Source organism: Drosophila simulans, chromosome 2R, assembly GCF_016746395.2.
Source record: "Drosophila simulans strain w501 chromosome 2R, Prin_Dsim_3.1, whole genome shotgun sequence".
NCBI classification, from domain to species: Eukaryota; Metazoa; Arthropoda; class Insecta; order Diptera; family Drosophilidae; genus Drosophila; species Drosophila simulans.
Genome location: NC_052521.2, coordinates 1,011,064 through 1,028,375, shown reverse-complemented (window position 1 = coordinate 1,028,375; position 17,312 = coordinate 1,011,064). Strand labels below are relative to the sequence as shown.

The window sequence follows — 17,312 nt, the reverse complement described above, 5'->3', positions numbered from 1 at the left end:
CTGTGCACCTGTTACAACTGTGGTGAACAGCACCCTGCCAATTACTTAGGCTACACCAAGCAGCAGGCGTACCTTCAACGCTCCAAGCCCAAAAGGGAGTTTGGCACGAGAATGGAGGGCAATGAGCGTAATATGTCACTTGAAACCACTGGAGGCAGACCGATAACCACCTTCCGAGGCAGACATTGCAAGACAACACCAGTAGCAGCCAACAACATCAACATTGCAGCGGCAGGAATCGAAGCCGGCAAAGGACATTAAGGGACTTACTCCAACACTCTACAATTGCCAGCAACAACATTGAAGCAATTCTGCAGTCGCTTAATGAGAGTATCAAATCTCTCCGCCAGTTCCAAGGCGTATCCAAGAAGCTGCACAAACTAGAATGTTTTATGCGGCAACACGATATAGATGTCCTGCTTATCAGCGAGTCACATTGCTCAGGGACGGAAGCATCCAAATTATTAAGTTACGATGCTTATACTGCCAAAAATCCGAGCGCTGGCAACGCGAAAGGAGGGGCTGTGATTCTCATCAGGTCTTCCATTTTCCAACTTCCTATTACACCAATAGCCACTGACACTGACAAGGTGCAACTAGCTTTGGCAGCTATTGAAACAGCACTCGGTCCTATTAATTTTGGAGCGGTATACTGTCCTCGTGATTCATATGTACTTTTGACGAATTCGATGTCATTCTGGAAATTCACCGTTCTAAATTCATAGTCGCGTGTGACTGGAATGTGCCCACTGGCTTTTTGGAGCGGGACGGTGCAAAAATAGAGTACATGCGCTTGCGAATCTCATACTAGCCTCGAAGGTGAACGTGCTTACAACAGGTGGCCCAACGAGATATCCGTACGGCAGAAGAGAATCACTAGGATATCTTGACTTTGCGCAGACGAGGGGTATTCTGGGTATCCATGTTGATATACGTGCTTGCTATTGCTGATCTGAGCTCCGACCATCTACCACTTATCATATCAATACCACAACTTGGAACGATTCAAAGATCACTTTCAGGATACATTGGACCCAAACGCTGCGATTAACACTAGTCAAAACCGTGAGGACGCCATTGACTCATTTACTAATATAGTTAAGTCAGGCGTAAGACTGACGAATCGTAGCCCATCACGGCAGCCCGCTGCCGACCGAATCCTCATGACCAGAGATACTTTGCTTCTCATAGCTCAAAAGAGGCGCTTACGCACTAGGTGAAGGTCTCACCAACCGTTGAACAAAGATGAATGAATATAAGCACGTCAATGTATGGCCCCACATCACCCTACCACTTAAATGCAGAAATTCCCAAAAATTCGGACACCCTACTAAATTCTGCAAAGCCCAAAGATATGCAACAATCGCTCAGAACCCCACTATTCTTAGGATGACAGTTGCAACTAGCCAAATTTTGCTCAAATTGCAAATACTTTTCTCTGGGTAAAAACTGCCCAACATTCCTAAAACAGAAGAAAATTGTAGCCATAAAAACAATTTAAAGAGTAGACCACAAAACTGCATCAAAGCTATACGACTAACCCAATTCCATCAGCCAGAGTGCTTTAAAACACTGGAAGAACGTCCAAAACCTGTGATTTCAAGAAAACAAACCAAACTTAATTCATCACACTCAACTTACCAACAATCGCAACTAATCAGGAAACCTACTAGCTACGACGACATCCTCTGGCAAACCGGAACACTCCCAACCAGCTACTACAGACGATGATATGGACACTAGCACAACAATATCACTAATATATACCAAAAAGAACACGATTGATTCGGTGCGTAAGCTCAAATCCCACACAAAAGAAAAATCATACGTACTCAGTAACCCACTTAAATCGAAGGACAAAACAGAAAAAAAAGAAAAAAAAAGAAATTCCCAAAACAGCAACCCTTTCAACAAACTACCACACTAATAATTTAACTAGATTATAAGGAAACCCTGTACAGTACTCGCCCAATGAGGCTTAATAGAAGGCAACCGAGGGACCTCAATCCTCGATCTCCTTCAAGGATTGTCAGTAGACACTGACATTTATACAACTTTTATTTGTGATTGCCCCTTTTTGCTATTGTTGTAATTTATAAGTTTAGATACAGCTAACTTTTGTTAGCCTGCGCGCCGAAATGGGCTGAAGTAATAGTTGCCAAGGTCACAAAGGGGGAAATTCTCCCTATGCCTTTCGAAAATAAAAATTAAAAATAAAATAATAAAGCACCTTTTCATCCAAAAAATACAACACCAACTGTTACGTCGACAAATCAAATTTTTCCGTCATACCGTAAGTCAACGGATATTAATTCGACCATGTGCCCAGATTTACCTTCTCCCTAGAAATTGCGACCAAAGAAGTGGCAAAAAGCACTACATTTTCGATATTGTACCGCAAGCGTAGAACCTTAATGTGGTCCTCCTTTCTCTCACATGTCCAACGCACTAGCCGCGAGCCAACATCAAATAATAAATTCGATATTCTCTAACTGACATTTATATTTACCCAAAATACTTAACAAATGGAATAATAACTATGCAAAATCTGGAAATAAGAGCAGCTCTAAGAGCTTTCAGAACAACACCAACGAATAAACTAATAATTTAATCGCAAATAAACACTATGAAACGCAGGATAGAAATCCTGTCGGAAATTTACCAGCAACCACCTACACTCATACGACGCTCACCTTAAAAATCTAGTTAAAACGCCCCATAAGAAATTTAAAATCCCCAACACTACAGACCGAATAATACACACATGCCATAAACTCAATGTCCCCTTTTCACCAATAAAAACTATTCCTAGTAAAAAATTTAAATTCGGAATTATACATAAAGCTACCAACACATCTCTATCAAAATACAACAAATCCAGCACACCCTCCACAACAATCAAACTAACTACACTTTCAATCCCTAAATTCTATTTCCAACCAAAAACTCCTTTACACAGATAGATGGAATAGTAAGCTAAAGTTTAACAAGCGAAACCAGAAAAATCCATTTAGATATTCTTCGGCCCTACTCCTCAGTCCTTTTAAGAGAAATAATATCCAGAAATACATGACATATCATGTAACGAATACGCCTTACCAATGACCACTACATGAACACACCCCTTCACAGTTTGACGTTTGTGAACGCTGTCTTGATCAATATGGCTTTATTCGACCTTTCCGTTAAAGAACTCGACACCAAACAACGCGTTTGTGTACGTATTTGTGAGTTAGCTGGATATACATTTTTATTGATTAATGCTAGCTTATACCTCAAAATTTGATAATACATTCTAAATCTTCGCAGTGGGTTAATAATTGCCATTGTTTCCAGTTCAAAACTGTGATATTCTGTCTCAGTGACGGCTGTTCGCTTCGAAAAATATAATATGGGGTGCAATTTTCTATCCTCTTTCTTTTGATAAAATTCAGCACCGAAACCAAGAGCATTTGCATCACAGTGCGGTTCTATTTTGTCATTGAAGTTATAAACGGCTAAAACGGATGCCTGCACTATCTTTACCTTAACTTAATTAATTTTAATTTTTATCTTTTCTCAACAGATCATAAAATGGTTTCGCAAATGTTGAAAAATATTTATGAATCTATGGAAGTATGAGCATAAACTTATGAAACCTTGAAAGGATTTTATCTTGACTGGAACTGGAAAATGTTGTATGGTGCCTATCCCTTTATCATCACCTCTAATGCCTTCGCCATTTATAATGAATCCTAAATACTTTATATTTTTCTGGAGGAACTCACATTTATCCATTCTTATCGCTAATTTGTTTTGGGCTAATCTGAAAAAGGATTAAAAAATTTAAGCTTTTTAAATTATTAACACCTTCTTTAATTTTCTAAATTCTATGCATGGAGACATACGATCCTATTTTCCTTTGACTAAAACTGTTGGTGAAGCAGATTCTGGTTCGCTAGGTTCAATAATACCCTCTTTTAAATATTCATATAGCAATTTTTGTAATTTTTCTTTCTCCGAGTAGGGGACTCTTCTTAGGGCATAGCTAAATGGTTTTGAAGTTTCTAAACATTGTTATACCCGTTACATCTCGTAGAGTAGAGTAGAAGGGTATACTAGATTCGTTGAAAATAATATAACAGGCAGAAGAAAGGGTTTCCGACTATATACCGTATATATGTATATTCTTGATTATACTGATATATATTCTTAAGTCGATCTGGCCATGTCAGTCTGTCCATATGAACTATAGGAACTATATAGGAACTATACAAGCTAGAAGGTTGAGATTCAGCATAGAGATTCTAGAGTTATAGACGCAGCGATTCATGCTGTCACTCCCACAAACAGCACAAAACTGACACGCCCGCACTTTTGAAAAATGTGTTGATATTTTTTCACATTTTTAGTAATCTGGTAAATTTATATCGATTTGCCAAATCTTTTTGCCACGACCACTCCAACGCCCTAAAACCCCCCAAAACTGCAACTCCCACATTGTTAAAAAAACTTTTCGATATTTTTTCATAGTTTTCTTAGTCTTATACATTACTATCGATTTGCCAAAAAACTTTTTGCCACGCCCAAGAAAGCGCCCTAAAACCTCCCAAAACTGCAACTCCCACACTTGTGAAAAATGTTTCTGACCAAAACGGTACGCCCACACTTTAAAACAATTTTTAAATTTTTTCTCCCAGAAAAATGATGAAATCTTGCGTTCGCATTCCCAGTAGTTTAGTAACGGTTATCTGGTAGTAGGGAAACTCGACAATAGCATTCTCTCTTGCTTCATTTATACCATACCATATTATACCATACATTTTTTTTTCCACACCCACTCCTACTCACCGCCCATAACCCCACGACCACACTTTTCTACTTTTTTTTTTCATGTTTTTCACCTTTTTTTTTTTTTTGTACCAATTTCTATCGAAATGCCAAAAAAAATAGCGTTAGTTGCGTAACAGGTCATTGATAGTCGAGAAACTCTAGCGACTCGACTCTAGCGTTTTTTGTGATTTTTGTTTTTAATAAGTTCTGAATTATTCCTACAACGCACTATGGTCCAGAATTCGTTTTTTTTGGCATAAAGTCTAAATTTTTATGTCAATATATCGTCCTCTAGCAATTATTTTCTAATAGAAAATTGATCATATAAATAAAAACAAAAAACGAAATTGACCGAAAGCTTCACTAAATCGTTTTATGAGCTTTTAAAGTTGAAGTGTTAAAAAGCTGATTGAGAGAATGCAATTTCCGAAAAATTACTTGCTTACTTTTGCATGTGGTATGATCGTTAATACGCATCCAAAAATTATAGTAAAATATGGAAAATAAATGCCAAGGTATGATGTTTTTAACTTATGTAGGTAATATATGTATAGTTGTACTGTTTTTATGTTGTGTGACATCCAATTTATGTGTATTTTAACAGAAAATTCTAACGTGTCCCCTGTGTTTCGTGGAGTATAACTAATTTTCTGACAATTTCTGACAAAAGTTAAAAACGTCAGTTTGTACCTTTAACTATTGTCTTTCACGGTAAAGTAATATCTTTTGCCCATTTTTGCTCGTTTTCTTAAAAATTTGATTTTATATAGGCAATTTTGAGTTCAGACATAGCGACCTCCTGGACATTTGGAGGCGTAACAATAGGCAAAAAAGTTATGTTTCAAATTACGTTTATTCCGCAATCAACAACAATAATCAGGAATCGAAAAAGACAGAAAAGATTGACAAAAAAATAGTAAATTTTGAATTATTTATTAAAAAAAAACTGCCCGAGTGTAACAGACAACTAGACCGATTTATTTTCAAGCATACCAAGTAGATGGCGTCAAAGATAACAATTCTTGTTAGTGATTTTGAAAACTCCAAGACACCGAAGCAAATGGGACGCCGAAACTTATCTTACCAAAATGAAGGAGAAAGATTAAAAAGGAAACTGAAAATACGAGTGAAGCCCGGAATAAGCTTTACAAAAGGGACCGACTATCACATGCAAAAAAAGATATTCGGATCAATAGGATGAGTGATATTTTCCACAGAGCGATTGATAACTCGGACCCACTATTATCAACAATTAGTTTAAAAGAACGAGAGAGAAAAAATAGGAAAAACCACTTCCGAAGGCAGTAATAAGTCTTTTGGAAATACAGTCTAATTTTAAACCTGATCCATGAGACAAAATATTGGATTCACAATCTGATTCTGATTCGAATTCAGATTCGGAAATTTAAAATGTAGAACTAGAAAAAGAAAAGGGGGATTATTTTTAAAACAACAACATACACGACTTTAAAAAAAAAAAAAAAAAAAAATGATATTTCGTTGACTCCTGAGCCATACCAGTAGTTAATATGGGAGGCAAGAGAGGGCGTGGTCGCACAGACTTCAAATTTTCTGTGCAAACTATTTGTGATTTAACAACAAAATGTACAAAGTTTCAAGTCTGTAGCTAAATTTTTAGACTTTATGCCAAAAAAATCGAATTCTGGACCACAGTGCAACGGTTAACATAAAAATATCACCCAAAAACCATCCATAGAATTATTGTATTGTATATTGCTTTAATAAAATAGCTTACTTCAAATAAGTCAACCGGGACCTCATTTTTTAATAAATATTTTTGTACACTCGCAACAGCATGTTTGGAGTATTCCTATAAATATAAGTTGAGAAATTAAATTTGAGCAATTTTGATTATTGGTTACTTGCATAGGTGTGGGACAGCATTTCCTCCATTATAAAATTGTCATAAATATCCCTTGCCATTTTTTTTCGCTCATCATAACATTCTGTTTTTTCAAAGAGTTTTATCTAAATAAAACAAAAGTTAACACAAGTTTAAATAAGGAAAAGCTACCGTACCTGTTCAAAAAACTTAAGTTGCTGTATAGGTTCTTCTGAGTCGTTTTCACAAAAGTCTTTAAACAACAAATAGCCTGTGAATAATTTATCATAGTTAGAAATATTTTAAATTACGTATGTACACGCATACTTACCCAAAACTTCGTTAAATATTTTATGAAAATTCAGTTCGCCTTCTTTTTCCAAATATTTATACATAACACTTCTAACACTGAAATAAAAAATATGATGATTATACACTCAAATTAGCAACGATAAAATCCTCATTTGGCTACAGTATACTTAAAATTTGTATATGTTAATTTAATAAGCGGTAGCAATGATTTAAAAAAATTTGGAATTTTCAAACGGTTGAGGCTAATATATTGTCTGTTTTCAGTTTTCTACCTCCTACCTACATGTAATCTCGAAATCGAAAAGCTTTTGACAACGAAACTACCACGTCGGTGATATGAAAAGGTATCTGCTGAGCTGCTGCGACAGTTGGTAGTAATATATGTTATCAGTTTATTTTATGGAGAGAGGGAACTACCCTATTTGAGGCAGACTTAAGTATTGCCATCGGAGCTATTATTATTGTTATCTTAATATAAAAATTGAACTGGATACCTTTTCCGACTTAAAACGAACATAAGACAAACAGATTTGCAATTGTAGCGATTCGATTGTAGCTCGGCTTCGGACACTCGATTGAATTTAGGAGTTAGTCAATGTCTGAGTTCACTTTAATTAAACCCCTCAGTATCGAGCCGCCCCCGGTCGACCATATTTCGGTGATTTCCTTCTGAAGCTTGCCCGCAGATCTTCTGGTCGATGATGTTAAACCGCTAAACCGATTGCTTCTGATTTTCTCTCTGAACTTCAAAACATATTCCGGGTTAGGTTCTCTCAAATAATGAAGGTAAGGCAGACATCGATATTTTAACTATTTGTGACTATTTAACTATTTAACTATATGATTTGTGATTTTAACTAATTGCGATATAATAAAATATACCAAATAAGAATCGATTTTATTATTAAAACAACGAAATTATTGTCATTCCTTTTTTTTTACCGTTACACATAGGGGTATAGTAGATTCGTTGAAAAGTACAGGAAGAACAGGAAGAAGGAAGAGTTTACGACTATATAAAGTATATCTGGCCCTGTCTGTCCGTATGAACGTCGTGATCTCAAGAACTATGAAAGCTAGAAGCAAAAAAATTCTAGAGACATAAACAAACCGCAAGTTTATCCGTCCGAAACTGCTACGTCCACACTTTTGAAAAAATGTATATTTTTTTCTTATATTTTTATTAGACTTGTATATCTCTCGATTTTTGCACACAAACCGAACAAAACCTCCACGCCAATACTTATGAAAACACTTTGGCGACACCCCTCTTACACCACACAAACTGCCAAAATAGGTTCCTCCCACACTTTTAAACAATTTTTATATTTTTATTACCCATTACCTATCGATACCCCGGAAAAATGATGCCATTTCGTGTTCGCATTCCCACTAGCTGAATAATAGGAAACTGATAGTTGGGGAACTCGGCTATAGAATCTTGTTTTAATTTAAATTGTCAGTATCAGTCCGAACTTCATAGAAGACAGACTTGCTATAGAGATCATCTCGCCAAAACTCACAGATTATAACAAAGCCCCAAACGGATAGAATCAGAAAGCAGAACACTAAAATCACAACACCTTATGTATCCAAAGGAATAATATATTCAAACCTCCCAACATCTTTGCTTAAATTGCAAATACTACTCTCTGGATAAAAACTGCCCAACAATCATAAAACAAAAGGAAATTGTAGCCATAAAAACAATTTAAAGATTAGACCACAAAACTGCATCAAAGCTATACGACCAACGCCATTTCCATCAGCCAGAGTGTTCCAAAACACTGGAAGAACGTCGAAAACCTGTGATTTCAAGAAAACAAACCAAACTTAATTCATCATACTTTTTTTTTTATTTTATTTTTTTTTTTTTATTATTATTTTTCTTCCAATTACAATCTGCTTTTTTTTTTAAATTAATAATAAGTAATTGGTTGACTATATGTGAAAAAGAAAAGTAGGAGCCCTTCCCAGTGCAAGGATACGCTAATACATTAATAATTTAATAGTTTAATTCTGTTGGAGTACTGCGTTTTAATCTTCTTGGTTCCAACCCTGTCATCGGTATTTGTCTCAAGTTTGAGTTTTGGTGGCTAAGTAGTTGATTTGTGTGTTTTTTGCTGCTTTTTTAATAGTTTCGTTGACTGTTTCTATGTTTAAATCATGTACCATTAAGCTTTTGTGATTATTCTGAGCATTTTCGATTGCGTTTGCTGAATTAGCTGTAAGTGGGACTTACTGGCAGTTCCCCAGAGTTCTATTCCATACGTCCATTCTGGTTTTATTATCACCTTGTATATTGTGTAATTTTATTATGTAATTCTAATTTTGAGTGTTTTCCCATTAGCCAGTTAATTTGTCGAAATTTGTTTTTTATTTAATTTCGTTTATTTAGAATGTGCTGTCAATAGTTAGTCCAAGGTACTTGTCATTTGGGTGTAATAATATTTGATTGTCATTGATTTTAATTGCGACGTTTTTGGGTTGTCGTTTTATGTATATTACTTGTTGAGTTTTGTCTTTATTTATCTCGATACCCCATCTCTCAAAGGATACTGTTTGTGTCATGATTTGTTGTAGTGTACTTGCAGCTGTTTTTTCGCACGCGCTTGACGACATTAACACAGTATCGTCTGCAAACGTCGCAATCATTGATCCAGGGGTAGTTGGCGCTGGGATATCGGAGGTATAAATCAGGTATATTATGGGCCCAAGCACACTACCTTGGGGAACACTCGCTGACACTGGCATATTATCTGATCATACATTGTCGTATTTAATATAGAAATATCTGTCCGTTATATAGCGTTGAAGGATGGTATATAGGTTATATTGTGGTATAATTCTTAGCTTATGCAGCAGTCCTTTGTGCCATACTTTGTCAAATGCTTTAGCAATGTCCAAGTACACAGCATAGGAGAACTTCTTTTTGTCAAAATCGACTGTTATTTTGTTAATTACTCGATGGACCTGTTGGACAGTCAAGTGCTGCTTCCGAAAGCCGAATTGGTGAGGAGGTATTATGTTTTTTTGCTTTACGATTGTCTCGATTCTATTAAATAGGACTTTTTCAAATACTATTGAGATGACAGGTAATAAGCTTATTGGTCTGTACGAGCTTACAGTATTGGCGGTTTTGATTGGTTTTGGAATTGCTTTAATTTGGCCTACCTTTCAAGTTTTGGGAAAGTACTGCAAAAGAAGGATTCCGTTAAACAAGTTTCTAATATAGGTGATTATACCGTCCGGTAGTTCTTTAAGAATTTTTCCTCCGATTAAATCATATCCGGGGGCTTTCTTGTTTTTAATTTGTTTTATGTGAGATTTAATTTCTACCTTTGTTATAGTTTTAATTGCACAATTAAAGTTGGTGATTTGTCTTGGAAGCTCAGCATTGTCGTTGTCCATGATCTTGCCCATGTGTTGTTGTTTCTTTTTATAGGTGGCTTGTGTATAGTTGAGTAAATTTAAATTGGTCGGTTTCCATAGGGAATAGTTTGTAGATAAGGAAGTTCCAAGTTTGCTAAGGTAGTATTGAAGCCGGTCTTCCCTGAGAGTTCTCTTGAGCTCGTCTGTTGCTCTATTAAGTTTGTTTTTATCTTCTGGATGCCTAGACCTTTGCCATATCCTCCTAAGTTTACGCTTTTGTCTCTAATAAAAGCGGGAGTTTTCTTTAATGCGATCATTTTTATAGTTGTCGATTGCGTTGATGCATAAATGATGTTGTCATTTAAATATGCTACTGCAGAGTCCAGATCGTTTTTTGTCTTTAGAGATATTTATTTCCATGTTCTGTTCCAAAATGTCGCGAAACATGTTCCAATTTGTTTTGTGGTTAAATAAAGGGGAGTCGTTTTCGTTTTCTTCTAGCCCACCATGTAATGTAATTAATATTGGGGAATGGTCGGAAAAGAGGTCTAGGCATGGTTTTATTGTTAGGTTCTCGCATGTTATATTTCTTGTAATGCAGAAGTCAATTAAATCCGTTAGTTTAGTTGTGTCAGTTGGCCAGTAAGTCGGGTCTCCTGTGCTTAAAGCACGGCTATACTCAACTTACCAACAATCGCAACTAATCAGGAAACCTACTAGCTACGACGACATCCTCTGGCAAACCGGAACACTCCCAACCAGCTACTACAGACGGTGATATGGACACTAGCACAACAATGTCACTAATATATACCAAAAAGAACACGATTGATTCGGTGCGTAAGCTCAAATCCCACACAAAAGAAAAATCATACGTACTCAGTAACCCACTTAAATCTAAGGACAAAACAGAAAAAAAAAAAAAAAAAAATTCCCAAAACAGCAACCCTTTCAACAAACTACCACACTAATAATTTAACTAGATTATAAGGAAACCCTGTACAGTACTCGCCCAATGAGGCTTAATTATATAATTATAATAAAAGTCAACCGAGGGACCTCAATCCTCGATCTCCTTCAAGGAGGGTCAGTAGACACTGACATTTATACAACTTTTATTTGTGATTGCCCCTTTTTGCTATTGTTGTAATTTATATGTTTAGATATAGCTATCTTTTTTTGGCCTGCGCTCCGAAATGGGCTAAATATATAGCTGCAAAGGTCACAAAGGAGGAGTTGGAAATCCCCGTATGACTTTTGAAAATAAAGATAAACAAACAAGATAGAATGCTATAGTTCCCCTTATGCATCTATATATAAAGGGTTTCAAAGGAACAGTCAGAATATTAATTGTAATAAGAGTGCGTGGCAAAATTTTTTTTTTAAATCGAAGAAATTTACAAAACAAATAAGAATTTGAAAAAATATGTGTGGGAGTGGCAGTTTTGTGCGGTTTGTGGGTGTTAGAATGTACGTGGCAACATGGGTCAAATTGCGCTGCGTCCTAGGGTAAGGTTCCTGAGATCTCCGCCCTCATACGGACAGACGGATATGGTCAGATCGATGGATATGTTCAGATCGAACCCTGATAAAGAATAAAGAAACTTGCGCTGCGTCTTTGTCTCGAGAATCTGTATGCTGAATCTCAACCTTCTAGCTTTTATAGTTCCTAAGATACTGATAAAAGAATATATATACAATCTATATAGTAGGAAACGCTTCCTTCTGCCGGTAACATACTTTTCAACGAATCTAGCATACCCCATTACTCTACGAGTAACGAGTATACAAATGTGCTGAAATTTTTTCACATTTTTATTAATCTTGAAAATTTCTATCAATTTGCAAACAAAAAACTTTTTGCCGCGCCAACTCTAACACCCTAAAACCGCTGAACCGGTCACGCACATACTTGGAATTAGTTTTTAAATTTTGTTCATTTTATTCCCCAATATCTATTGATATCCCAGAATAATGATAAAATTTCGCGTATGAATGAGTAACGGGTGCCTGATAGACGGGGAACTCGACTATAGCATTCTCTCTGGTTTGGAATTGCACTTTTATGATAAATAACTTACAACGTAACTCGTAAAATAACTAAACGGCAAAACAGTGGCCGATTTTAATATAAATTCAGAAATAAGCCAGCTTGAAATTAAAGCAGTTCTGTGCAGTGGTTTGCAATAGTTTCGCAAAAGTGTTTTTAGTGTGGTAATAAGCACATACATATATATACGTATACAGTTTTTTAATATATTAACGATTTCAGTATAAAAATTATCAATCATTCCTAAGATAATGATCTGAAACATAAGCACCGTATTTTCAGTTACATATATGGTTTATTGTAAAACATTATAGTCATGAATAGCTGTTGATCAATTTCGCAAACTAATATCTAAACATTGATTAATAGAATTGGTACATTAAAGACTACGACTATATATTTAATTGTTACTTTATCAAAGAAAATAAATACCTCGGGTCGGGTAAATTTAATTTCTTGCTTGCCCTTGCAGCTGGAGTACATTTGGACTTTTCCATTGCCATTAAATAGCTGACATCAGCCAACACTGCCTCCAAATCAGCCATTGCCTTCACTTATTTGTAACTTTCGCTTGTTATATCATATGAAGTTGCTTATATATCGTTTTTCCACATACTAACTTTGAAACAACACGTTTTTCAATTCATTATGTCAATTTCATTATTGTCAACAAAAATAAATAGTATGTATATTCAAGTACTTTTCGGCCTCATCTAGTGTGACCGTGTGGAATGCAAAATAAATATATCTAACTCATATTGCCAAATTATAACCTCTTCTCACAGATATCCATTCCTTTACACCAACCTCTCAAAAAATGCGAAGGGTTAAGGTTTTCAGATATGTACATAATAAATTGATACTGTTTAGTTATTTAAAATTAATAATTTTTATATAATTATATATATTTTTGGTGATAAACTTTTTCACTTATACTATTGCAAGACACTCTTTTTATCCTTAATTTGAAACTGTTTACGATTTTGTCCCGAATCAGAGTGATCTAAGTCTTAATCCTAAATCAATCAACCTCGGCCAAAAACTTTTCTTTCTTGAACCTTGAAATATGTTTAAAGCTGTTTAAAAGATAAAAGCTTTATGCTGAAATTATTTTACTGCAATGTGAAATTGAAATTTGTTGACTGGTGCTCACCTTAAGTTGGTAATTTATTTGGTGGCTAAGTGCTGGCGACATCGGGTGGCTAAGGACAAAGGAAATGATGATTGGATAACTTTTCCCCTTCTAAAATGACGCGTCCCGAATCATTATGAATTTCGCTTAAACGCTCTCTTAATTCTGTTAAAAATTCTTTCTCAGTATTCGTTTTTTCTAGTTCCAACCGTTTTTGTTTGGTTACAATTATAATATTTCTCAATTTTGTTATTAATCTAGTAATCAAATGATTAAATTAATAATATAAATGAAATTGATATTTTCCAATTATAAATTTCAATAAATGGGTTTAAAATATTAATGATATTAAGAGTAAGTTCTGAGCTGTTGGCTTTTATATAATCTGATATCTCCAGATTAGTGTATGATATATTAATTATTGTTGTTGTGCCGTCGAATGTTATTAAATATGACTCGTCTAAATGAGAATTGTTTACATTATTATTTCCATTAGAATGGCACATTCTTGAATAATATCTATATTCTTATTTTTGTCTTGTATTTCAGTGCAAGTTTTATCGTTACTTATAATACCATAGTTATTTAAAAGTTCGTTCTTAAAATTAGATATTTCTTAGAAAGTATTTTCGCATTTTGCGACCTGATAGCTTATTAGTAATTTTCCATCATTATGTGAAATGGATCTGGCATAATAAATTTCGAATCTATTTGTTATTATAGGGTATTTGATATAAATAATAAAGAGTTCGTTATGTAGTACAATTTTGAATACGGAGATATTCATTAGAACTGCAATAATTATAGGCTTTTTTTGGCTATTCAATATATCTTTAATGTCTTCATTATATAACATTTATGTGTTAAATACATACATTTTTGCCAGTGTAATAGTATCAATACTGTTTTGCAAGTCAAATGCTAACAATCGTAAACGATATTTTCTTATATCGTTATATCTTAACGGCAATTCTAGATCAATAAAAATGTTTTTAAAGTGATTTTTCTCGTTAAAACATTTGGAATTGATAATAAATTGTTAGTTATTGTTTTCGATTAAGGCGTTTATATTTTCTGTATTTTCTGTATTCTGTATAAGCAGTGCCTAACTCCATTATTCCCCTTTTTGATCTAGTTGATATCAGCTGTGACAAAATTAATTCGATTAATTTCCAATTGTGACCTTTTATTTGTATCCTTTTTTATATATCCTGATTCTAGATCGATTATATCTTTATAACAACCTAAATTAGTTACGTGGAATAAGTCGGCATATGATTCATAAGTAAGAACATCCTTTTTGACTTTGAACAAGAAAAATTCGTGATTGGAGTAATAAATTATTTCTGAAGTGGCTATCATTACGAATGGTGTTAGAAGTAATAAGAAATGCATCTTCTATAATTTTAAAAGAAATTTTATTATATTTATATACCTTTACATATTTATATGCATTTACGAATTCAGACCGGGAATTTAATAAAAAAAGAAAACAGTTGGGTTTTTTATATATTATTACCCATTTTAATTAATTCCAATATAGGAAGAACTAGAGCCATTGATTATTACAGGCTGTATAATGGACTGCGCAGTTAAAGTGGGCTTAGCAGGGCTATTGCAATTGATAGTGTACTCAGTACTGAACTACTTCATGGAGACATGTTTGCGTTTATATAGGCATTTTGGTATTGCCTTAAGAGCAAAGTTTAAGAGAATGAAGTTAGAAAAGTCTATTCTCCCGTAAAGAGAGGAGCTCCCGAAAAATAGGAGTAATTGGAGAATCCTGAGACGACTGTGTGGGCGGAAGTTTTTGTTATTTCAGTTGGCTCGCCAAGTGATCGAATGTCATGAATGATCGAATTTAGGGTTTGATTTTTAAATTTTACAATTAACTTTTTGGGTATAGTTTTATATTTATAGATAAAGTACAATCTTACAATAATAACTATTATGATTAATGTTGTAAGTGTTATTATTTGAAAGATATTATTCGTCTTATTGTGTTGTTCGATTATTTCTTTTGTCTGAATGTATTCGAGTGGTTCAAGTTTTGTTACATCATTGATTAAATAGATAGTTTGAGTATAGTCTAACATTGTGTTGGTAATTAATATTTCTTCTAATTGGACAGAACAATTAAATGATTTTATCATGTTATTGCCTTCTATTGATACAGTTTTGGTTTAGGATAGTCTTGGGAAGGTTCCAAGATGTGATTATATTAGGTTCTAAATATTTTATTTCAAAATCAGAATGTGTTTTACTGTATCTACATTGTGTTGGGACGTGGTTTAGTATACGAGTTATACATTTATTTACAACTAAGCTTTGAGAACTTGCCGTTTAAGTTTGATTAGTGTGTGAAAAATATTTGTCATGTTGGTTAGTATGTTACTTTTTCCGTCAGGGTAGGGTATTATTTTAAAAACTGGTAATTTGGTTATTTCTCTTGGAATGTGGGATATTATCAGAATTTCGTTCGTTTTAGATTTAAGCCAAGCTGAAGTTTTAATATTAAGAAGTTGTTCAGAATTGACGTGGATTAATGAATCGTGATTAAAGATACTTAAGCGTGTCAGTTGCAAACCAAGCTCTATGTCTTCAATGTATTCAGTGAATTGTTGTAAGTTGAAAACTGTTAAATTTATCATTTGTTCTCCTGCAAAGTTATTATTTAAATGATTGGTCAATTCGATTCCTTGGTTAATGACTTCTATTACGTGGTTAAGTTCGCTTATTTGTACATTATTTTTAGAGATGTCGGCTATTTGTTGTTTTAGTTCTTTTTTATCTTCTTGATCTAAAGTACCGAATAAGTATTTGTAAATTGTTCCCATAAAGTTAACAAGACCGTTCATTTCTCTGTTAAGTTTTTCTACTAGATACTGCATTTGTGGTGAGTTATTAAAAGGTTGAGTTTGTTTAATAAGTTTTTCATAAGTATTTTCGGCTTTAGTTAAGTTAATAGATAAGTAGTGATATTCGTGGTTTATCGGTAAATCTATTGATCCGGTTTGAAAAATTAGGTAGCCGTTTTCGGCCTGGATAGGGGTTACTTCTAGGTATTGTGTGCTAATTGTCGATAGGAGGCATAACATGAGTATCATGCTCGGGAGTAAGCCTGAAATTATCGTTATTATATTCACTTTTATTAATTTTCTTTTTAAACTTAGACTTATAGCGTATTACCTTCCTACCTCTATTTGTTTCTTCGAAATGTTTATCTTCTATTTGTCTTAAATTTAGGATATTTAGAATAAATGTCAATATATTATAGGAATTGTTTATTGTTTACTAAGTAAAAATCCATGAAATACTTGTCTCTGCGACTAAAGGTTTCTGGGTATGTTTCAATGGTTAATTTTGTGTTTCTATGTTAGGTTTTAGCGATGTTACAGATCACACATTCGCTTATGATGTGTTGGATAAGTTTTTGATAATCAGGGTAATAGTAAACTTTTTTGAAGTGAAGTGTGAGTTTTTCTAGGGTATTAACACTGAATGTTGGTATTTGCCTAATTTGGCATACAGCTTGATTCAGATGGCGTTTCACTTGCTCGGTTGCTATGCTTAATTTTTTGGTTTTTATTTTGGTTTTATCAGAGTTTTTGTTTTTTTTTTTGTTTTTACGCTTTTATTGACCGTATGCAGTAGGTTTAACTATTGTGTGTCAACTACTGATTATACGTAGTTCTTTTGCGGGTAAAAAAAAGGTTTAATTGTATTTCGATTTTATTTTCACTTTAGCGACGATTCGCGCAGTTCAATCTTAAAAGATGCGCTTGGATCTT

General features: G+C 34.2%; 1 protein-coding gene across 5 annotated transcripts in view; it reads right to left on the bottom strand.

The window, feature by feature from the left end:
* LOC6739534 (G protein-coupled receptor kinase 1) overlaps positions 1-13,142 on the bottom strand; it is a 101,178-nt gene extending 88,036 nt beyond the window's left edge. For 2 of the 5 annotated variants that reach the window (XM_039292445.2, XM_039292449.2), the window contains exons 1-5: positions 12,822-13,142; positions 6,987-7,063; positions 6,853-6,926; positions 6,700-6,801; positions 6,569-6,643 (exon numbers count right to left, since the gene is read on the bottom strand). In XM_039292445.2, the coding sequence (XP_039148379.1) occupies positions 6,569-6,643; positions 6,700-6,801; positions 6,853-6,926; positions 6,987-7,063; positions 12,822-12,934 (441 nt within the window). In that variant the 5' untranslated portion in view covers positions 12,935-13,142. Of the gene's footprint in view, positions 1-6,568; positions 6,644-6,699; positions 6,802-6,852; positions 6,927-6,986; positions 7,064-12,821 lie in introns of those variants that run through there. The other 3 variants (XM_039292444.2, XM_039292448.2, XM_039292446.2) reach the window with 2 other exon arrangements.
* Between the last annotated feature and the right edge of the window lie 4,170 nt (positions 13,143-17,312).